The 24,674-nt window shown below is 40.4% G+C and overlaps 1 protein-coding gene across 4 annotated transcripts in view; it reads right to left on the bottom strand.

Moving 5' to 3' along the window:
• Positions 1–24,674, bottom strand: part of RPS6KA2 (ribosomal protein S6 kinase A2) — a 285,019-nt gene that overhangs the window by 143,721 nt on the left and 116,624 nt on the right. The window contains exon 1 of one of the 4 annotated variants that reach the window (XM_048298316.1): positions 20,346–20,961. The exons of the other annotated variants lie outside the window; for them this stretch is intronic. Within the exon in view, the coding sequence (XP_048154273.1) occupies positions 20,346–20,444 (99 nt within the window). The 5' untranslated portion in view covers positions 20,445–20,961. Of the gene's footprint in view, positions 1–20,345; positions 20,962–24,674 lie in introns of those variants that run through there. 4 annotated transcript variants of the gene reach the window in all.

Raw genomic sequence — 24,674 nt, 5'->3', positions numbered from 1 at the left:
TATATTAAAATAGATTTTAAAGTCAGTAGAAGTGGCTCTGAAAGGAATAGCATTGCTTTTCAGAGCTTTGGTGGTAATTTCAATAAATGAAATAATTATTGAAGAAGTAAATGAGGGACTTTTTTTGCGTGTGTGCATATCTTTAACACTTTGTAACAATGGAGCTACATAAATATTTTTTCCCTCTAGTCCCATATACTCTACAGAAATTAACCCAGCATCTTTTTAAAAATTGGCATGGACCATGTATTGACAAATGAGCCCTTCAGTCTGTGGGCCCATTTTTTTCAAGAAAATTAACACAAGGAAAACTCTTGAATCTGAAGAAAAACAAAACAAAACAAAATAAAACCAACCCCAGATCTGTTGGCTTAGATTCATTATCCAAGTTTTGGGGAATGCAAGTACATGAACCACGTGAAAAGAACAGTGCAAGTGAGATTTTAAGTATTTCTGTATTACAGAAGTATTTTAAGTATTTTGTATTACAGAATGATAACAACATAGTCTAGAAAAATACAGGTGGATAGTCAGCTAGTGGTATCATGATAGTGATATTTTCCAGACCATGACTGTAGTCCCATGCACATGCAGTGAATGCTGTAAAGGACAGGTTATTTTTTCAGCAAAGCCCTTAAAATTTTAAATGGCAGATTGCCTGTGATGCTCTACTGAAGATGTCACAGAACAGCACTATCTAACTTGGAAAACACGTCATTGAAAGTGGGAAATTGAGTTTGCTGGGCTTATGTCACTAGTATTTAAGGTCTGATCTGCAACATCAAGCTTTTGCTGGCCTAGCTTTGTTATCTGTGAACATGAAAAAGAAATTTTGTCTGGTACAGAGATGTAACTTTGACGAACCACAGTCCTCCTGTTGGGTTTGCTTTCCTCTTTCAGGGAAATTTTTGTTGCATTCCTCTGTAACACTGCAGGTGCAAGCTGCAAGTTCTTTGCTGGACCTTGTTATGCTAAGAAAAGCAGGAGCCTGTAGATTGTCTGTCATTCACAGGATTTCCAGCCAAAAGCTGGAAACACTGGAGGATATTAGCTTTCCTCTGCTCAAACTGCATCTACAGCTGGAAGAGTTACCAGCTGTGATTCACCATAGTGCACTTTGGGGAAGGCGTAGGGGGAGGGGGGAGAGACTTGCAGAGTACAAAACCAGCTGGCAAGAACAGCTGCTGAAACAGTCAAAACAGGTTTTTGCTTTTTCCAGACATCCAACACTCTGTAAGCTCCTGACAAGTTTCTCAGCCTTGTGTTAAGTGTTCACTCCAATCATCTCCACACCCTTGTTTGTCTGTCATCTATTTCAGTGTGCCCCCTCTCCTCGCTCTACCACATTCCTCTCCCCTCCCTTCTCCTCTCATTTTAAGTATGGTTCAAAGGGAGCCTTCCTCCCTTCTGAAGCACTGCATCTTTGGTCTGAGTTTGGCTGAACTTCCTCTCTTTCTGCTACAGCTCTTCACTGCCAGCTCCCTCATCACATCCTTTACTTACCAAATCCACAGGGCATTTTCTGTCCTCACAATCAAAGCATCTGGCACAGCCATGTCCTGTTGGTGGCTACCCACAGACAGCAGCCAGAGTCACAGAAATGGCTCCTCAACTGAATTGAAAGGCCATTGCTCCTCTTGCATCTCTGGTGTGGCAAAACATCCCAAACAGAAAGGCATCACAGCCTCTTCTCAGACATACTCAAGGCTCAGGGTATGGACCAAAGGGGTCAGGCTCTGGTGGCTGCTGGTCCCCAGGTGGGAACCAAGCTTGAATCTGTGAAATGAGCTGTCTGGAGCATGGACAAGGTAGGACAGGCACATGTGTGTATGCGTGTGTGTTAATCTGCACGCACACTCCTGTGTGCATCCAGAGACTGCAGCAGGACTGCTGATGGCGTGGCAGAAATAGAGAAAGGAGGCAGGGGCCATGGAGAATCTACAGCTCTCTGTATGTGCTGAATAAAGAAACTGAAGGCTTCAACTCATCACCATCCAACTGCCCATTTGAATTACAATTTCTCACAAATATAGAACATTTAATGTTGCACAAGATATTATATACTTTTAGAATAACAGATAATATGTAGAGCAACAAAAATGCAGATCTCCATTAACAATAACTGACAGTAGCCTTTATTTGGCATATAAAAACCCTAAAAATTCTTAACCATTTACCTTATTGTTAATTCACAGTTACTTGTCTAACCAACATTAGATTAGATGTATGTAGCAAGTATTGCCGTTAAAGAGTTTCAACATGAGACCTAATGCTAGTTAATTCTACTTTAGAAAACAATCCCAAGGCTACCTTAGAGAACCTCCTTGTCTAAAGAAAAAGAACAAAACTCACAGAACAATTTGGAGTGTGCAGCAGACCCCCAGCTCTAAAGGACCAATGGCATATTTCTAGGGGACACTGGATAGGTACTGCACTCCACAGCCTTCTCTGCACTGGTTCTGCTGGGCCACCTTAGTCTTACTGGGGACAGAAAGGGTAAGATTTGACATCTTTTATTATTGTGCTATAATCAGCCTCATCTTTTCAAATAGTAAGGTACCTTTTCTGACAGTCTGAAAAAAAAAAACCAAAACAAACCCAAAACCGTGCAGGTACACACAGTAGATTTTACCATGCAGGAGAATACAGAATGGAGTCAGTCTGCAGCATTCTGAAGACAACTGAACAACTGGTATACATTGATTTTACTCCCCATAATTTCCTGCTGCAATATAAATGCAATTACTGGCTCTTTCTCAATAATAGGTAGCATTTCTCATCAAAATACTAGCAGTATAATCTCTTCAAAGATGATGCATATTTCCACAGATGAGTATCAGACTTAGCTCTCTGGTGCTTTAAATCCAACAACATTAATACAGATGTATTTGGTTTGTAAAAGAAAAAATTAACTGCCAAATAATATTCTTCTAAAGAAGTTGGTTAAATAAAAAAAAAAAACACCAAGCAAAAACCAAAAAACCAAACTGACCTATTCCCTATTTTGGAACATTATGAAATCTGCTGTTTGTTTAATTTCCAGAAAAACAGACCCCCTAAAGGTTTTCTACAATGGTCTTATTTTTCCTCTTTCTTGCTCAAACAAGAAAAAATTTCCTCAAATTAACATATGTCCCATTTCAAGAATAAAAGGTAGAATGAAAAATGGTTTTAACACTTAAATGGGCTATTTTCTGTCACTATAATTCTTTTTCCAAATGTGTTTCTAAACAAGAAATATGAGTAATTGCAGACTTATACATAGAACAGAAAACAAAACAGTATAAAATTGCTTGGCAATATAAAAAGCCCCACACAACCATCAATTCCAAAAAAAGGTCATCAGCGACTAACAGTCTGGCCTGTGCAGATCTGTCGGAAGAATGCTGGCGAAGAGAAGACAACATATTATTCGAAGAGAAGCTATTTGTGCACAGAAAGAAGCAGCAGAAGGTTTTGAATCCAGCCTTAATTTACACAGATCTCTGTGTATCCTTCCAAAAATGAACCGAGGCTCCAACCATCAGGGTTTGGCAGACTTAGTGATGGCAATCAAATATGTTTCTGCTTCCCAATCAAATATGTTTCTCCATCTCCCTTGAAAATTACTGCTCCTGTGTCAGAGGCAGCAGTGCAGATAGAGATCTGCCCATCACTGCCCTAGCCCACAGCCTGGAGTGCCAGTGTCAGCCCTTCTTTTTCCATGATTTGAGCCAAGACACCAAAGCATTGTCTGCAGGCTGCCAAAGCACAGCCACCCATTCCCTCCTGCTGCCACTGCTGCAAAGTGGGTAATTTACCACAGGAGCACTTCATTTTCCCAGTTTACAGAGGCACTTATAGCAACTCATGCCTGCTGAAATTGGGAATACAGATGGGTCCTGCTGATGCGTGTAAGGACACAGTAATGTGCCAGAGTCACATCCTACCTGCTTGGACAGGAAGGGTAAGGGCTGGATAAGGGCTGTACTAAGAAGACAGACACGTAAGGTCCCTCCTTCTCCTCTAAGCCAGTCTGCTGACCAGAGGCTGTTAGACTGCTCTGGGTCAGCAACTTGCGTTAATACATAAGAGAATAAAACTAAAAAATGTGAGAGACCAAGGCAGGGAGATGCCTGAAATAGCACCTCCCTAAATTTCTTGTGGGGTGCCATTCCATGAAATTATGTTTATACTCTGTTTAACATGAAGGCTGACCTCCCCCACCTTCTGCTCCACCAAAGCAGGCTGCCTGCAAGGAGGTGGCTGCAGTATTCAAGACTGTTCTGCTGATCAGCTTCTAATCAAGGCAGCAGATAATCATGAAGGAAACCAGATACCAAGTCTAGTTTGGTCTCTGTTCTCTGATCATGCCAACCCAGTTCATCACAGATTCTTCCAGGCAACAGAGGGATTTTCTGTCTGCCTCCTTTCTCCCATAAAGAGTTTACGCCACAGGTCATTTTCTTCTCCATCCCTGATGCTCATTCTCAAGCCTCTCTCTCTCTCCCTCCACATTTCCTCTAGGCCCTACACCATCTGTGCAAGCAGTCCTTCTCTTTATGCACACTGTTGCATTCTATTCCTTCTCTCTCTGTGATCTATATTTAGTTGTTTTCCTGTTTATACACCCCTCCAGAGAGGGATATTGTTGAATGTGACTAGTCAGGAAGAGAAACAATGTGGTCAGAGCACAAATCCTTTCACAGTATCTGTGATGGGAAGCTGCGCAGGACCTGGTAGGATAGAAAACTTTTAATCAGATACAGAGATCTGAATATAAATCCATAAATCCCCTTAGAGCACCCTGATCAAAGCCCAACAATACCTAAATAGGGGAAGAAACAAAGGCAAGGAAACACATGCAAACTTTATTCTGACACTGCACTTTTTTTTTCTCCGTAAGATAAAACCCTTTTTGTTTGGAAACCTTACAGTATTTGTGTCTCTTTGCTCAAACTACCAGGAACCCTGAATATGAATTCACAGTGCATACATGAAGAAAGCTCTAGGAAAAATGTACTTCAAGACTACTGAAGAGTTCAGTGTTGGTTGGTCCAGAAACAAAATGCTTTTAGTGTAGGAGTAGTAAGGATAAACCTGGTTCTCTAGAAGGTGGCTGCAGTACAACTGGAATCAGGACAGGTAAGAGCACAAGAGCTCACCATGGTGCCACAGTGAAGAACACCAGTGCAGTGTCCAGGGAGTGTCTGTCTGGTCTGAGGGATACCTGCTCAACAAATAAATGGAGTGTTTCCCATCTTCAAGATTCTAGCAAAAATAAGTAGCTTGTGAACGGACTGGTTGTGAAATAAACCACAGGTGTACTAACCCTGGGGAAGCTTGATATTGTGGGTATTCTCTGCAAGTGAGAGCTATTTATCATTATGAAATGGAGCCCAGTGGAGAACACAGAAATCTATTATTCGAACCAAGAGAAATGTCTGAATTTTGCTTTGGAGTTTTACCATTATAATTGTGCAGATAGTTTTGATTATCATAGAGAATAAAAAACTCTGATAGTCCTTAATATTATGCTAATAAATGCATTGGCAACCCAGGGAGAGTTTTGGGTGCAAATCATTCACTTCCCTAGCATGATGAACTATGAAAGGAAAAGCTGGAAGGCTTTGTAAAGCAGCACAGATATTTGAAAAACCAAAGACGTATGCAACTGGTGATTTCATATTTAAGCCACGTGTGTCACTAGTAGATGAGGCACAGTGTGTATTAGAAAAATGTCAGTGCCAAGGCAAAAACATCTCTATGTGGTTAGGACTTAAATATGAATGATGAGCTGCCCTCCATGACCAGCAGACATTCCCTGGCCAAAGGGAGTCCACAGCCTTTGGTACAACACCAGAAGGGAGGACATGTGGTGATGGAACAAGGGATAATGACTCAAACTGAAAGAGGTTAGATTTTGGTAAGATATTATGAAGAAATTCTTTATTGTGAGGGTGGTGAGGCTCTGGAACAGCCTGCCCAGAGAAGTTGTGCATGCCCCATCCCTGGACGTGTTAAGTATCAGGTTGGATACAGCTTTGAGCAACCTGGTCTAGTGAAAGGTGCTCCTGGCCATGGCAGGGAACTAGGAACAAGATAGCATTTAAGGACCCTTCTGAGCCAAGCCACCCTACCATTCTATGAGAAAGAGAAGGGCTACAGAGTAGAAGTGAAGGCAGTAGAAAAACCTCAGAAGTTTCAAGGAAAGGACATTTGCAGCATGAAATGGTTCATTGAGCTTGTTTGCTTCAGTTAGTGGCAAGAATGGTTGTTTATAAGATATTTAAACAAGGGGAGGTAAGTGGCTTAGTCTGCAGGATGGGCTTCAGCAGTGGAACAGAAGATGCATCTAAAGCAGCTGGGAAAAAGATGATTTCATTAGGAGCCCTTTTCAGGGACAGGAAGAGCCTCTTACAGACAAAAAGGGAAAAAACTACACCTGTTGGGACAATATAGAAAAATGGCTCAACCCTGAGAACAAAAGGGACAGAACAAGGTCAGAAATTGTTCATTTATAACCTGAAAATCATTTTAAGAGGAGTTTAAACCCTGAAATGGAGAAAACATTTTTTAAGTAAGTTTCACAATATCAATTTGGGGACAGATTCTTATGAATGAAAAAAAAAGTTATCTTTGCAGCAATTTCAGTTCAAACAGAATGTCAGTAGCACAAACGTAAGCTGCTGATCAGTTTGGTGATCACCAGAACTAAACAATCCTCCACTCGGAGTCAATGAGAGGTTGTGTACAGTATTATGAGATCAAACTCTAATCCTCTTAGTAGCATTTTCCCTGGAAGAACTGCCATACTATATGTATTTACACTGTTAAATGCATTATTCATGTAAATGCCTCACATATACACACACAAAATATGGCTGTAATTACAACATATTCCTTATAAATAGTATCATCTGAATCTTGTTCAGAAACTGTCCTGAAAAAGAGCAGAATACCACTAGGCATTATTTGCTTATGTTCCCTTTATTGCAAACAACAGAACAGACTGTCTGTTAAAAAGATGTGTATAATCTGGTTAGTGTAAAACATTTGCTACGCATGCCCACCCACGTCCCCTTCTCTCTTGTATGCACTGACCTCTCATTGCAATTCAGAGGCTAAGCGTAAGGACACCATGCAAAAGTGGTCAGTTTTAACTCCGGGTTGTGGGGCACAGCTATGTAGTCAGGGCCTGGTTAAGACATTTCAGTGTCACCAAGCAGAAATCTTGCTTTGCTATTTACACATCCTGCAAACATCAGAAAATGTCAAAATTCTGTAGATTGACCCACTTGACTGTTTAGCATGAAAATATGATAGTATATAGTTACATGCAACAGAATTTTACAGCAATTATTACAATGTACTATTTCAAGGAAATCATCAGTAAACACCAATATTCTTCCCAGACTTCCTTACTCCAAATATTCCTGCCTGAGGACTCCTCATTGCACCTGCAAAGCCTCTCTTACCAGTCTAAATATCCACTTTTATCCAAAGAAATTAATTATTCATGTCATCAAAGCAACAATTTGCTAGCAAGACAGTGTTTCAAGCAAACACTGATATTCTAATTCTGTAACAAGGATTCTAAAACCTTGTGAGTTACTACACTATGATAATTTTTCTGATGAGCTCTTTCTTTGTCAGCCTACATTTTCTACTAACTTCTACAGGATTTTAAAAATAATTCTACTGATAAATTAGTCCTTTTTTCTTAAGTTCTGTGAGTATTTTACTCCATAAATTATAGTCAAATGCCTCTTTTTCCCCCTTGGTACACCACATTTTAAGTGACTCCAAACAAATATTTTTAATACGCTTCCACACAAAGATGATTACTGCATTCCAAAGAGAAAAACAACCAGGATTATACTATGTTGCCTGCCCCTTACAGCAAAAGCACCACAGTAACCTTGATAAAACAGCACTGCTAGTTACTTCTTCTGCCTCGCCCATTGTATTAGAAGCAGGAATTGCTAAAACAGAAGAGCTGGCTTACTTCAGAGTAAGGGAAAAATATTAGTAAAAGACAGCAGTATTGTGATAAATTACATCATTGTTGGGGGCTACAGTATTTCAAAGCCCAAACATTTATGCAAGTAAATAGACTAACACACTTGTTTCTGCAGCAAATCCAAATACATGTCTCACAAAAGAATTCCTATTTTGCTTCCTGGCATCAAAGTATAGTAGTGTTCTGAATAGAGTGGCGTGAGGAATCCCCGTTTCTTATCAAGCTGTCCCCCCCCCTCCCACCATCTCTCTCTGCTTGGTTTCTTTAGTGGCTAAGGAATATGCTCCCACTCCCTGTTCCTTCATTTTGCGGTAGCAGTGTTGTCCTTTCTCTAGGCCCCTATTTTCATGATTCTTACAGGAAACATTATGTCTTCAAGAACACTATTTTTTTTCCCCTTTCTCTGTTAAATTTGACAATGCTTTCAAAGCCAAGGGGCAGAAAGGCATGTCAGGGCATGTATAAAGCCTCATTTTTTTAGGAACCTAGGCTAAAAATGAATCCAAATCAACAACTCTGTTTTTTGGTAAATTTCCTCTGTTCCCACAGATGACTACATGACAGACACACAGCACACTGACACATCACCATTTCCGAAAAGTAAAGGAAAACCAGTGTAATACCCTGACATTTTGGTTTGCATCCCTGCAGGAGTAACAGAACACCTCGTTCATCCACTACTAGCTGGGAACATCAGTAGTTCAAGATTCACTTTCCTGGTTTTATTTAATAGATATGCCTTGAACACTTTAGGAAGAAAGAGCAAGACACTCTTTAAGATCCAGTTAGGCCAGAGTTTGAATTACACTGAGAAAAAGTGTAATTTGACAATCTCAATATATTTTAGAGGCCACATGGATAAAATACTGTGATTTCAGATCCAGATGTATTGCCATGGGCACTTTACCCTCCAACACAATCAAATTTAGCATTTTAGGTCCACAGCCGTGGCCAGGGGTTAACCCTCTTTTACACATTCAGTTATGAGGACACTAATTTTGTGCTAGCCCAAAAGTTGGTAATAATACAAGATGTGCTTAAATATTAAACTACAAGATTTTCTTCTTTTTTTTTGCATAGTCCTTGTTTGCAACCTGAGGCCACCAGCCAGAAGACAGAGAAGCCAGGGAAGTTCACCTAGAGCAGGTTGTTAAAGCATTCTTCTACATCTCAAGTTTTGGAAAGGAGGAAGAAATGATGCTCTAGCAACAACAACAGTGTCAGGCTGATACTGCGTTAAATATCCCAACAAAAGCAATACAAGTTTTCTTCTGATTCAGATCTCATTACAGTTCCAGGGAAGAAAAAAGAGCAATTTAATTTGCTTTTCACGTGCTTTGAACCATGTAGGCTTGTATTGGTTTAGGCTTTTTGGCATTGTAAATATAACAGAAGTAGCTGTTAACTACAAGGGTAAGGTGCTTTGAATGGAAGATCTTTTTATCATAAATGACTAAATTAATGCAGGTTAGTTTGTCATGGAAATCCCAAGTTAAACAACTACATAAGTTTACTGCTTTCAGGAAATTGAAATGGATGATGACTGAGCAGAAACTATGACACTCTGTGTGATTTCACATATCTGAAATGACAGTGGTCATTTTCACTTCGAGGTTTTTTCATCAAGATTCAAAAGAAAACATAGAGGGTGAAAACACAGAGGCAAAACAGGAACAAAAGTTGTCAAACAACATAAAATGTTAACGCTGATATCTTCACTATTTTCTAAGATATTGTAGACGCCATAGTAGCTGTGGTTTAAAGTCAGAGTAGAGGTGCTGTGAAAATGGTACTATATAAAGCTAAAATCCCAGACAGACAGACGCTCGTGCTCAATTGGAAGCAGAGCTGAGTCATAGGTATGAAACCCTCAGCAACACACTCGGGAGCCTGTGAGGCAAGGAAACTCCCTTAGAGTTTTTGCTGCTGCTTTCCCTGAAGGAGAAATGATCACAAGACATTTAAACTACAGAAAGCCAGAACGCAGAGACATTTGAAGAGAAACAGGCAAGGACTGTAGTATATGAGATGGGGACATTTCTGAGATATGTCGCAAGTACTGCATTTGAGATTTGCTCCAGAGCTACCTGACCATTCATTGCCCAGCCTCAGAGGTGAGTATCATCTCTGCATCAGCACCTCTTCAAACAAAGCTTTGTTTTTACTGATGACTGCCCAGTTACCTCAGTAAACTGAGGGTGGAAAGCACCAAAACAGAGGCAGTACAAGAAAAGCAAAAACAAGCTATTGCACTGTTTGAGTCTAAAGCATAAAGCAAAAAAGCTGAATCAGATGAACGATAGGGTGAGGGAGAAGGAAAAAGCAGAACTGTTACCTTACAAGGGAAACATCTGAGAAGGCAAAGTGAGTTTCAGGATTCACCAGGAGGCAAGAGCCTGGTCTCGAGGGCACAGTTTCCATGAGCGTGGAGCTCAGCACTTCCGCAGTCCAGCTGCACAATTCTAACCAGTGCACAGCACATTCCAATCCTCAACCTTTATCTACAAGAGGGAAGAAAAGCCTGCACACAAGAGTAAAGAATCATATCCCAGGAGAGCAAAACAACTTAATTTCTTCTCTTCAGTAACTGAAAAATGGGGAATTGATGTGCCTCCCTGAAGAGATAACACAGAATCCCAGACAACAACAGCTCTCTGATCACCAGAAAGATAAATGAGTGCTTGTAGACCATAGTGGTACTCCATGGAGAGAGCTCTATTCTTATTTCTCTCTCAGTCCCACGAATTTCACACCAGCAAAAGGAATTTAAAAGCTAGGGTAAAAGGGCAGACTTTCTCTTGGCTGTGGTGCATACAGCACATTAAATGTTTTGTAAGTCCCCCCTCCCCTGGGGATAGGTTATAATTACCATGGTTGTGCATGTGGTTAACAACAGGGAGGAAGAGATGAACACAAAGATGAAGCAAAAAGAAAACCCTAAACTGATCAATAGAAGAACAAGTGATCAAGAGCAGAAGCAAAGGACTGATCTGTTTTTCATAAATAAGGCTCTTCAAAAAAACTCTGCTTCTGAAATGACCCAGATCATCTGCAGTAGAAAAGATTAAAGCTTTAATTCACTCCTTTGACACGCGTTATGAGAAAGATAGAAATACTAAGTCAAAACCTTAAAACTTTCCTAACAATTTCAAGGAAACAACTCGTCCCATAGCATCACAAGTGTCTACCTGTTATAAAGTTTCCTTCAATACAAACATTGCTCAAATTAATGTTATGGCTTCTTTTGCAACATGTTACAGAGAGAGAAAATGCTTTGAAACTAAGGAAGGGAAAAACTGCAGTTGGTACCATTGACATAATTACCCTTGCTATGGGTAACTTACACCCTTTCATAGCAGAATACCCATCTCCGAGAGTAAACTGGTATGTATACTTTATCCTGATGTGTGGAGAGAGTATTTCCAAAAAGGCAGTTGGGATAAAACATGTGGCAGATAATCACGAAAGGTATCTCTGTCCTTTGGAAGTGACAATCCTCAGAATCACTAACAGCATTCCTTCTAATGTCCCATATGGGTTTTCCTGTCTGGGAAAAATGAAAAATTGGTTCGCTAGAATACAAAACCCCTGTTGCAGAGAAGACTTTCAGAAATTCATTTCATACCAGCAGGCAAAAAATGCCATTAGGACTTTTTTTTTCACCACACAGTCTTTCAGAGAACAGCAAATAGAGATGGAGTTTCTCTGATGTGCAAGAAGGGATGCTACAGCATCCAGGGCATTAACAGCCATAGGAAGGGAAAAGAAGACATCTGGATGCTGCCATAATTGTACTGGTGAAATAGAGGGAAGAAGGTGAATAAATATTATCTACACTTACTTTGCAGACAGAGTAAATTCTGCGGCCCACCATCCTTATCAGCATTGCCACTTGGTATATTATGATGGGACATTAATTTTTCAACAAAAGTAGGAAAAGAAAAAGCAGGTGAACTTGAAGTATGCTTTTAGTATGGATTCTTCAATTCTGCAAACGCATAAAAACTTGAAATCATGGGGGGAAAAACAAATCTCAGCAACTGCCTTTGGGAACTGGTTTGTCTCCAGGTCTGCTAACATGGGTGATATTTTTTTGTTTCGTATCAGTTTGCAGTTAGCATGGTACACGCAACAGAGTTAACATGGTCCTTTTTTCAGACCAGAGCAAATGCCCTCAAGTGCTCATCCTTATGACACAGTGGCTTGATTTAGCCACCAAACTAAAGAAAATGCTCATTAAAAATTTTTAAAGGAGAAAGCAAAATCTCCTCTCAACCCCTCCCTCTGCTTTATTAGCTTTACGTATTTTCTGCCTTACAATTGCTAAAACTTCACCATGAACAAGAGAGGAATAAATAATGAAAATAAAACAGTATTATTACCTCTGACTGGCAGGCATCATAAGCCTGGACAACTTCACAAAGCTAGAGAGACTGAGAAGGATTAATTAATGCCTACTTCAGTGGGGGCTTTCCTGCCTCTACACCACACAGCATTTTCCTGTGTGGATTCGTATTTCTTGAGTAAGCCTAATCATGTGGTCCTTCTTTGGAAGTAGAAGTTGAAGAGAAGTTGACAGAATGCAGAAGTAAGAGCTAACATTACCACACTTTCCTTCCCTCCTTTTATGCCTATTTCACTGGTTGCCACATAAAAAGAAGATAACTCTCACAAGTACAAGAATCTGAAAAACAAGAACAGATATATCATCTTCTCCACCTTTCAAATTTAGGCACTGCAATGTGCTTGAAATCAGCCATAAATGCCAACACATGATAATCATTTGCATTTTGAAAACATCTTGCTTTAGCTATCTTAATAGTGTTGAATTAATTAAAGGAATATTAAGCAGTTTGTTTTGGAATAAAAATTAGTGATTTTACTTGCCAGAAAAAATCTCTTAAGTTTTTACAACATAATGAAATGTTACAAAAAAAACTTTTGAAGTATGTACTATTTAACATCTGCACACATACTAAATACTAAAAAAATTCAAATCCAGTGATATGAATTGGTCTTGAACTGTCACAGAAATAATCTAACATAAAGCCTTGCTTTCAGATTGCTCTTTAGTAATAATTGCAATGCATGCAGGAATAAAGTAGCAACTGTGCAGGCTAGCAGCAGGTCCAGCAGGGTTTCTGATATTTAGAGAGATAGCTTTGCAATTAATACAATTACAATGTTAATTGCTGTCCCAGACATTTTCTAGTCACAGAGGTTGTATGATACAGGAAAGACAGGCACGGAGGTCTGCCAATGCAGAAGTTTAAGGCAAAGATATCTTTGAGAGTCACAGAACCTGTCCACTAGTTGCTGGCAATGTGAAAGTAGAGAAAACAAAGTTGAAGTGATGCAGAATTTTCTTTGTTACTCTCTGGAAAAAAACAACAGAAATTTCTACCAAAAGTAAAGAAAGGTGAATTTGATAGATAAACCCACACACTCAGCTCCCCGCTTTGCAAAGCCTTCAGTTTATTCGTAACAACTCTGGAAAGCAGAACTATACACTGCCTTCTGCCAGTCATACAGAGGCTCAGTTTTGGCCCTGAAGGAAAGAGGCCTGACACTTGAATTACACCTGGACTTTATATGAGTTCATGTGTTAAGGTTTAAGGAGTTAACCAGCAGTTTGCCAATTATTATCATTACCACCTGAAGGCATGCTGGCAAACTGTATCTTCCCCTCTTGCCTGTGCACTGCTACAGAATGTCTAATAATATACTGTAATCTGAGGAAAAGATTTTCTTCATTAGAAACTTTGTGGTTTTGTCTTCTGTGCTCTAAAAGGTTTGCCCTTCCAGTACCCTTGAAGTCCTGGCTCTCAGCTAGAAGAAAGCTGTAAGTTCTCCCACATCTCTAAAAGCAGCTCTGCTGAAATACTGGTACATTTCAAAGTGGTGAGAGAGATTGAACAGCAAAGGACAACTGCTCCCTTCAAAGTCTTCCAAAGCCATGCTGTGTCCACCCCATCCCCATCTATGCACTGAATGAGGGAATGTGCACCCCAAACTTCCCTGTGTGTGAATTGTAGCTGTCGTGCAAGGACCTTGATTAGACGTATCACTTGCTTCCTTATGCATCCTCAGTCAGAAACCTATTTTCAAGGCAGATTTGGTGATCCAATCATTCTTTTTCATTTCCTGCAACTTTTGTTCTCCAGAAAGCAAAACTGTACCTGTAAGAGCTGGTGGTAACACACACACACAGAGTGTGTCGTGTGTGCAGAACCGACCTTCTCTGCAGTACTTGGAGTCTTTCTTAACAGCAAATACTTTTACTGAATCCTTGCTGAACTGGGACAGTAAGTCTTGTTAAGTGAACAAAAGGAAATGACTAGAAAATATCTAGATGGAAAGTATTTGTACTTGAGTAACTGGTAAATCAACCTAAGGAGGGTTTTTGTTCTGATTTCTGTCTTGCTTTAGAAATACTTCCAGTTATCTATGACAACACAAATGCAGAAAGTACACACAAAGGAGTCAGGTTCTCCTGAGACTAGCAGAAAAATGCATGAATCAAATGCTACTGATAATAAAAATACATGCAGGAGAGCTAAACCCTCTGAGAACAGACATTTTGTGCCACAGGGTCAGACAGGACATCGTGTTATGAGCTAAAACTCAAAATAGAATTACACGTTCTTCGCTTGCATAAAACTACATTACTCCAAATAAATGCTAGGCAGGTTCCAACAGTCCCTCAGGTTCAGCTCTTCATCTCCTGCACACCCACACACAGATGCTCCACACACAGGGAACCAGGGCATTACCTGGCTCAGGGAGTGGAGGGGTGCTGCCCTCTCCCTTTCAGTCATTCCATCATTAGTTTGTAGGCGTGTGTGTGTCCCATCTGCTGACCAGAGAGGACCCATCCCACACCCACATGAAGACCTCTTCTGCTAGATGATGATCCCATGCCCCTGCTCCATGCCCAAACATTCACGTACCCTGGCTATGCGACCAGAGCCTGTGTTTAATTGTGTGACGTATGTCAGAATTCATCTGACATTAGAGCCCATGGATCAACTCTGTCAGCACTGGCTTGGATGCCAAATACCATCAGATCAAGGAATCATGCAGACATTTAGATGGTGGAAATGGAGCATAAAATGACAATTTGGATTGGTCTTTGGCAGGGTAGGGGCCTTTGAAATATAATTGATTTTTACAAGGGACGATTAGCATCCAAAAAAGCAAGAGATACTCCCTAACAAGGTTGCTGTAACTGGCCCAGGGTCTTGTTCCTGGAAGTCCCTAACTTTGAGAAAGGAAGAAAGACATTTTTCCCACCCTACCACAAAGACTGAGGAAAGGGACCTGAACAGCTTTCAAATGCATAAAAATCCTGCTGCAAAGAAAAGGAAACAATCTCCTTTTCACAGTTACAATGGAGAGGACAAGAAGACACAGGCTTAAATCACGTTAAGAAAACTTGTGTTAGATATTAGGAAAACACTCAGATGCTAAGGACAATGATGCAAAATATACCACATACAAAGGTTATGGGCATTTACCACTGAGGGCTTTCAGTTAGAGGTTAGAAAAACGTCTTTGGTGGAATAGTTTAGATATAGCTGATGCTGCCTAAGGAGGAAGAGGAGTCCAGATTAACGGTTTTTAGATGCCTCCCAGTCCCAATTTTCTGTGATTTTCCTGTGTACAAATTATCCCTACATCTACCTGCTTAATTTTCCCTTTATGTAGCTCAGCAGTTAATTTGAGGCTTGTGGGAAGGAGCACATATCAAGCCTAAGGCACATGAGACTTTATTTGGGATAAAGTCAGAAGCAGTTGGGGAATTGGGAGCAATTCCTTCATTATGAATGTGTACACATATGAGTACTGCCCCCAAACCCAATGTAAATAGGTAGAATAGTATCAAAGGACTTGAATATTTATCATAATTTTCCTTTTTTCAAATGGGAAACGCAAAGTACAAAGGTCTGAACCATCTGTAATGACACAGCAAGTTGTCAAAATGAGCCTGAAAAACGGATTTCCTGGCTCCTCAAGTGACCTATCTGAGGGACTACACACTCCTCCTGCTCTTGCTCTCTCTCCCCTCCCTGCCTCCTTTCCCCCCAGCAAGCTGTGCAAGACTACAAGAACTGCAGCATTTCCTCATAAAAGGCTTGCCTGCAGCTGGGGGAAGTTAGACACTACAATAGTGTCGGTAACTTCTGCTGTAACAAGAACACGCATCACAAAGATGATCATTACCACGGGGGAAAAAAACAACTAAAGCTGCCTCAGGACTTGCACCTTGCAGAGATGTTCCTGGGCTGATAACCCCCATCTCCCTTCTTTAACTTGCCTTCATTCTGGCTAACATTTGGCAGAAAGACTCTATTCCTCTACCAAGTGGGTAACTATAAAAATAATAAAAAAAAATAAATAAAGGACATACTGCTGATAAGGAGCCGAACTGTTCTTTATACAAGTGCAGAAGAATTCTCAAGCATTTGCAAGCGAAGTGTTGCTCCAGCCCACTGTGGAAAAGGAGCAGTCTGGCTCAGCATTTTCTGGGCTCTTTCCTAAGGCTGCTGTAACTTTAGCCTGTAGGAAATCAGAATCAGAGCCTAAGATTAGAACCAAAAATCTCTCGTAACAAAGTATCACAAAGCCAGTGCCAGTCCTTCTGCACTACTACTTACAAGCCTGGATAGGCTCACTTCCATTTCCTACATGCCAGTGCTGGAATCAAAGGAGGATCCACGCTTGAATCATCCACAGGAGATCCTGCCTCTCAAACTGACCATGCCGAGGCACACCAGGCTCCAAATTAATTCTGAATTAATGTGCCAGCACTCTGCTAGGCTCTAAGCCCGATACATAGATTAAACATAATTTGGATTCATCATTACCAGTAAAACTAAAAACTAATTAGAAGAATTAAAGAGTAAGAATAATGAACTAAAAGTACATCAGGAGTACAAAAGTCAGAAACATCTCCAAAAAGAATAAAAGGCAATGTTTTAATTGCTCATTTTCTCACAAGAAAAGAAAAAAAAAAAAGGCTCCTGCATCATTGGAATAAATATTACCAAATTCTTTACATGCTTAGGTATTTCCTAGCTTATTCAAATGGCATATTTAAATTTTGGTTTATAAATCAAGGGATATTGCTCACTGCCATAAGATGCATTCCACCAGGTCTCAAAGTCTTTAGCAGATCCACACTGTGCATACTTTATCCTGATGGTTTCACATTCATGTTCATCAACACGCAGCAAGAACCATAAACAAAGCCTTTTCTCAGATGCACACATGCAGTTCCCATTGACTTTGCTGGATTTTCAGCTGACTTCAATCAGAACTCTGTGCATGCAGAAGGGCAAAACTTGGCTATGCACATTCAATAAAATTACATCACTAGATACCTTTTAAAAGAAGGGCAATGCAGACCATACTGAAAAATAATATAAACTGAAACCCCTAAACTGTAGCCAAATAAATTCAAATTTCAGCCAGGTTTTTCCAGAATAATAAAAAGGGCATGTATTTTAGGCAAGATGAAATGAAACCCTAATACCATCTCATTTACCAGAGTGCACTCGGCCTCTTTTAGCAGGACAAAGTGTGAAACCCAGCTATTTACACAACAAGGTGATGATCTTCTTGTTTTAGCTATAGCAATGACATTGGCATCTGAAACAATTAAGTAAAGGTCAGGTTACTAGCTATGATCAGCTAAGTCCTTTTCTGCATCTGTATCCTGGCTCTGTAAGCTATGGATCTCATTACAAGTGAATTTAAAGTGTAGAATACCACAGTAGAAAAAGTAATTAATCATTATATTAAGAACTAATATTGTATTATTTTTGAATCTACTCTAGTAGTGGTATTTTAAAGATATTAAATGCTTGAGCCTAGGAGTATCTATCTTAAACCCTTCCACCTTCCTTCCTAACTTGCCAAAAGAACACAACAAAAATCCCACACAACCTAGTAAAAACAGCTCCCTTTCAAATTTCAAATGACATCGTGCAACACAATTTCTGCCAGGTACATTAGCTAATGCACACTAAGCAAAGCAATGCCCCATGTGTTTTCTCCAAATTTCTTTCCTTTATTTTAATTTTACTCATTCCATGAGGTAACAACATGTACCTTTTTACTGCATCTTTAAAAAATATCTGCCTATTAGGATGAGAAATATTCTCACTTCTAAAAAACCATCTACCAACAGGCTTCCTTACACCTTCTGTTTGTCTGACAAGCACTTGCTAGCCTGCAATAGCAAATTTATACACAGAAGTACTCAGGGATGAAAACCACAGAGGAGGCTTGATGTTCATGATGGGCTGTTTCTCCCCGCCCCCTGCACCCAGAAGAAACATCTCTGATGATTTTCACACTTAAATAGCAGAACAGATTTTATGAATCATTTTTTCTTGATAGCTGGAATAGCCCCTGTTCTCCATTCCATTGTAATACTGAGTCACTTTGCATCAAGTTGGTCATTATTGACAAGCCAGGGGAAAAAGGAGGGAAGTGGATGAAATGCTGTGAAGCTACATGTGCAACAGGATATGTATCAGGTTGCTTCTTGAAGCAAACTATTTAAAATCAGAAAATAATCATTACAATACAACTCACATAAGGGAAAACAGTTTCATAATTATTGAGAAAGTCCAGTAAATCTAACACTGATGGTCAAAGGGACTGCAAAGACCTTTTCCTTTTTTTTTTTTTTAATGAAGCAAGAGTCTAGCTTGATACAAATGCTGAGTCGTACTGGTCATTCACACTACGTTATCCAGTGAGTTAAATAATTAGTATGGTGGAATCTGTTTCTCCCAAACTATGGCACTGTCAAATGAATAGTTATGAGGTCAGGTGGAGCTCTGCTCTCTCCGAATCAGCTCCCCTCCTCACATCCCATTGTGACACTGGTGGCCTGCGAAGACACTCATTTGTCTCAGAACTCCTTCATGTAACTCCAGGTCTACTTCCTGTTGTCTTCGATGGAGCATGAGCTTAGAGAATTTACAGCGTGTTACAAGGAACATTTATTCCACCTTAAGCTTTGTGATTGTGACTAAACAACCAGGAAAGGAAAGGTATCCCCACCGCTCAACTCAGTCCTACTGGGACAGGACTGTTGCAAGGAGGGAGTTAAATAGTTTGTTATAAATGCATAACATGTCCATTTGATGATGTAAATAAAATTAGGTAACATATTTTTCAAGAAAGTTGATTTTAAATAGTTAGGAAAGAAAATAAAAACCAACAAAACACACAGGTCAAAAACTAGGCTTTTCAGCGTGTCCTGTTTAAGCAATGACACATGAAGAACTTTATGTTCAAACAATTACCTGGTGCTTTAAATAGGACACTAAGGGAATAACATTTTAAAATGTATTCATACAGCATAAGACTAATCCTCCTCCTGGGAGTACCAGTGCAAATCAGAGTAACTCCTCAGAGGTCAATTGAAGTACACCAGCACAAAATAAACGTAAGACAGAAAGGAATCAGGCCCCATATACCTCTATTTTAATGCAGAGGTTGCAGATCATCTGCAATGATATAGTGAAAAACATAAATATAACTGACATCTATTCAATTGATCTCACATCCTGCCGACTATTCACAGCTCCAAATATAGGGCTGAAGAACAATGGTTTGAGGAAGGCAGGCAGGAATCCGGATTCTAACCCATTCACACATTCCAATTTGCTAATACCTCCTACTTGAACTGCCTTCATCTCCCCCCACTGCTAAATCGTTCAAGGTTTAATTTGACATTGTCCCCCCAGCTCCTAAAGAACAACTTCTCCTAAAAGAAATAAATGAAAAGAATACTAGGAGAGATGCATGGGAGAGAAGATAAATACAAAAAATATGTGCAAACATGAGAACCCATAGCTAAGTAAGCAAGAGAATCCCTGTCTAACATACCACATATATATGAAAAGCACTAGCAAATTGATTAATAACTTGGAAATCTAGCACTAAGAAAAAATGGTATGTGTGCAGGGGAAGACTAAAATATGAGGCTATTTCAAACTATGGTGTCATTTGTGCTAATTTAAGTGGATCTGTAATTATTTCCTACAACTTCATGATGTCCTGAACCAGCTTCCTCCTCCCCTGCAAGGCTGATAAAAGGACTCTTGGCAACACACTAAATATATTATGCAATGTATTGAATACTACCGAGAAAAAGCCCTGAATTACACGGAAACAAAGAACATTAGGTGCGAATATCATCACCTCCAGGGAAAGAGCACCTTTAACTACTTATCACATCAGTAAAAGCAGGCATTCTCTTGTACCTCTGTTACCTGCACCTAACAGCATTTGCTACATTTAACGAAGTTAGGGCGAATTTTACCTCAAATCTACTTAGGCTCGAGCTCTTTGACCGAGACTTCTTGCGGAGGTAGACCGAGAAGAAGCGACGCACTGTGAACTTCTTCATGTTCATGTCCATCGCCCTGTCCCAGCTGCGGTGCGGAGCACGAAGGAGCTGCGGCGCCGGCGGAGAAAGCTAGCGCATCCCGATTGTCCCCTATTTATATCCACAGGCAGGAGATCCTCCGAGGTGTCTGGCTGTGTTCGGCGAGCCGGGCACAGCTAGAGCTGCCAGCGGTGCGCTGCCGGAGCCGCGGGAGCCCGGAGCCGGCTGCCCGCCCTTCGGAGCATGAAGGCGCTGCGCTCGCTCTCGCTCCCCACTGTTTACATTTCGGTGCGGCGAGCCCAACTCTCTGGCCGCCGCCTCGCCCCCTTGCCTTCGGTCCCACTACGCCCAATCAGGCTCTGCTCTGGCTGCACGCAGAATCAGCGCCGGCAGATGACAGCTCCTGCGTCCCAGGCGTAGCAGGTTTCAGACAAATATTGGATGTGTCTATTGCTTTGCACTCCCTCTCCTCTCAGTCAGGCTCTTTCAATTTCCTGCTTTCTGAATCACATGGGGAATAGGCACATGCTGTACTTCTGTTTTTAGCTCAGAATTCAGACGCTGCTATAATTACTGAGGGCTGTGGTGGTCAGATCCGAGAAGAAAGCAGCTCCCCTGTGAGAGTCGCTCCTGGAAGAAAGCTGAAAGATGTCGTGCCCCCCCTGCCAGAATAGAAGGGTTTGAACCTCCTTTTATTCTGGGGAGTATGCAAAATAACACTGCCCCCCCCCCCCCCCCCCCCGCCCCCGCAATTGGAAAGCTTACCATCCTGTTCACAATCACCCGCCCGCTTTACATTAAAATACATAACACTGGCACAGCTCTGAAAATAGAAAGCACAATCTAAATGGTAAGTATTACTATTCTTATTGTACTACAGCAGGGAGCTACAGCCCTTCTAGGAGGTTCAGTATGTACATCTATTTACAGGCTCTAATTTTGAGCTGCATGGCAAGCATGCAGACTTACAGCTGCACCCCTCACCTCCCCGCAACAAAATCACATTTTTCAGCTTTTCTCCAAAAACTAATGAATCTCAGTGTGATCCAGAGACCAAAGAGGTTTCTCTGCCTATTGCACACAGTTCAGACTTCTTTTCTATGGCAGCCTTTCCTTTCTGACTACTAAGGAGCCCCCAGACATGCCTTTCTCTCGTAACCTCACATGAAAAGGGAATTACTCTGATGACTTATTAACAACTTAGATAAATGAGCCCAGGGAGAGCGGACATCACTACAGCCTGAGAAAACTTAGAGGTTAAATGACAACACCTCTGAAGTCCATCTGCTCTAAAAGAGAGGTGCATTTTGCTTTAATTGCATATCTGGGCTGTGCTGTGAACTACCTGGGCTAGCAATGCCTGTCACTATCTGCTTTGTTCTCAGGTTCTCGGTCCCATTCTTCTGTCTAAAGCTCACCATGGTCTATATGTACCCAGAAAAGTATTAACAGGGAAAAAAAAAAAAACAAAAAGAATATTTTGGCATTTATGGTTTCATTAAAAAGGAGACTAGATTGGAAAAGCTACCATTAGTGCTGGGCTCTGCAATTTCATAGAGCGTGACTCTCCTGTGCCTGGTCCCCAGTGCTACCCCAGACTAAGGTAACTGTTGCACAGTGACACTCTGCTTTTTCTTTTCCCCTTCTCAGCACACCTTCTGATTGCTTCTCCAATTTTCTTGGTTTGCAACAGAAGTACCTTAGGAGGTTGCTTTCACAGTGCTACCCCAGTGCAAGCCATGCCAAGCCTAGGCGCCCTTTGCCATTACAGTTCTGTTGTCTCCCCAGATAAAGATCCTGGAGCAGAGGCAAGTGTCCAAGAAGAAAACCTCAGGTATGTATAGGTACACCTATACACAGGCGAAACAATGAACAGGCTAAAAGGCAATTTAGTTGGTCAATACCAAAATTACTTGCTGATGCAGCCTCTCCAGTCAAGTTTTGTGTCTCCTCACAACCTTGCTGCAGTAAAATCTGCAGTGTCACAAAGGCCTCAGGCACTCAGCTGATTACTTGACCTCCCCTCACCTGTCCTGATGCACCACACAGCTGCTGCTGCAACTTCTTCTGTCCTGCCTTTTCCCTGGCAAAGAGGTGTCCTGACACAAGCTAGACCAGGCTTTGTGCTGGCAAATGCTTTTGGCAGCCTCACACATTCCCACCTGTGTAAGCCACTTGAGCCCTAAATAGCAACCAGACAAGCTCAGGGTAAGGTTCCTGTACCCTTCCCATCATAGATACATCCCTGGTCACTGACATCTGTATTAATGCAGAGGAGGTGATCATTTCCCAGTTTTGAATACACAGGCTGTGTGTAATAATATGAAGTATATGAGTGCCTGTTGCTATTTACACCAACAGATTTATCACAACCTTCCATTCTCATTATGCTGGTAGTGATTTCACATACAGGGACGTGCAGTCATCATTAAATGAGCCTGTGCTGGAATAAACTTCCAATAAAACTATATGGGCTATGATTTAATACCTAACTATCAGGTATGCTTATTACATTCAGAATTCTGCTCTTTAACACAAAAACAAATAAAATTTTTAAAACAATCCATCACAATGAATTGGCAATTAATCGTGCAAATCAGAGCAAAAACTAGCCTTGTACGCTAAAGTTTAGACTATAACACTGAACACAGTGCCCAAGGATAGGAAGTAACTCTCTTACACCCCTGACAAGATACTAAGGCATGGAAATAGGCATGCTATTCTTGTTTTCTTACTCTGCTTTCAGATAGGTGATTAGAGATTAAATACAGAAGGACAACCAGCCACCTTTGCTCTACTGGGCAGCAGAGATATTGCAGAATATATTCCAACTGCAAAAAAGCAAAAGCAACTGAGATGCAAAAATCTACATTAAAAAAATACAAATACAGAAATAAAACAAAATACATGTGCATGCAAAATTAAAGCATAGGGATAGATATGTAAAAAAAAAATTCTACTACAGTTCCACATGGCATGCTTCAAGACATTGAACTTAACTTTGCTTCAGAAAAACAAATGAGACATCAAAAACATTAACTCAAACTTTCACATGTCAGACAATAACCACTTTTCACAGTGATTCTAATAAAAAGGTGCAAGCTGAAAAGAAAATATTAAATTGGAACATTCAGCATAACATTTATAAACATATTACTGTCAGATCAATCTACAGTGTGAAATATTAACTGCACTTAGAAATTCATGTCTTTAAATTATTTATCTTCTCTGAGCAATTTTAACTGCTGAGGAACTTGATGGAGAAAAAAATCCCCCAATGTCTCTGTTTAAGACAATAATAAACAACAAAAATGATGGAGGGGACATATGACATTACAACCAGTAATACTCATCTGTATTCTGAAATATGCTTTTTAAAACTAGAATCATATATGCTGTAAAACAAAATAAATAAACACAATAGCAGGGGTGCCCCTTCTCCCAGTGAGCTTAATAGCAAAATAAAGTTTGCTTCAACTGGAAACAGGCTTTAAAAAACCCTCAAACAAAAAAGCTCATAGCCAGGATTCAAGACAAACTCTCCAGCAGGAATCACCAAAATTAGATCTTACATAGCCCAGGTTTGAATTTTTAAAAGATAAATGGAGAATTCCCAATTAATATCTAATGAAAGCCAACGGTCCTTTCCTTGTGTGTACAGATGGACCGTACCAAGAGCAGTAACAGACTGAAGGACCCAGACTTAGAAAATTAACATGGGGCAGCAAAACAGCCTGAACAGCACCCAAGTGAGAAGGATGCCAGTAGCTAGTCCCAGATGAATCATCAATTTCTAAATGATAGAACGTGCAAGTCCAAGATATCTACCACAAGCTGGATGATATAATTACCAAGAGAAATTCTATATTTCTGTATTACACAAAACATGAGGCTATATGTTGAAATCACGCCTTCTATTTTTTTATGTGAATCAACAATTTATGAGCAAACCCATAATGACTCTGCTACTTGAGTAAATTTAGTGGTCACTGCAAAAGTAAAAACTATGAATTGATAAAACTATGAATTCCTTGCAAATGCAATCAGTATTACCGATCCTTCCTCAGTAAATCCATCAGAAAGCCAGAAAAAAATCCAGAGAGAAATAAGACAGCATCAGAAGCAGAGACACCACAAACAGAACAAATAAGATTATCAGAACAAAATATGCAGAGAAAAGGAAAATGAGACTCCCACAATAGAGGCCCAAGGGACAATGCTACAGAAAAGGTGAATTACACAGTGCCATTTATGCTCTCATTA

Source organism: Corvus hawaiiensis, chromosome 3, assembly GCF_020740725.1.
Source record: "Corvus hawaiiensis isolate bCorHaw1 chromosome 3, bCorHaw1.pri.cur, whole genome shotgun sequence".
NCBI lineage: Eukaryota > Metazoa > Chordata > Aves > Passeriformes > Corvidae > Corvus > Corvus hawaiiensis.
The sequence above is the reverse complement of the archived record's forward strand: the minus strand, read 5'-3'. Positions and strand labels throughout refer to the sequence as shown.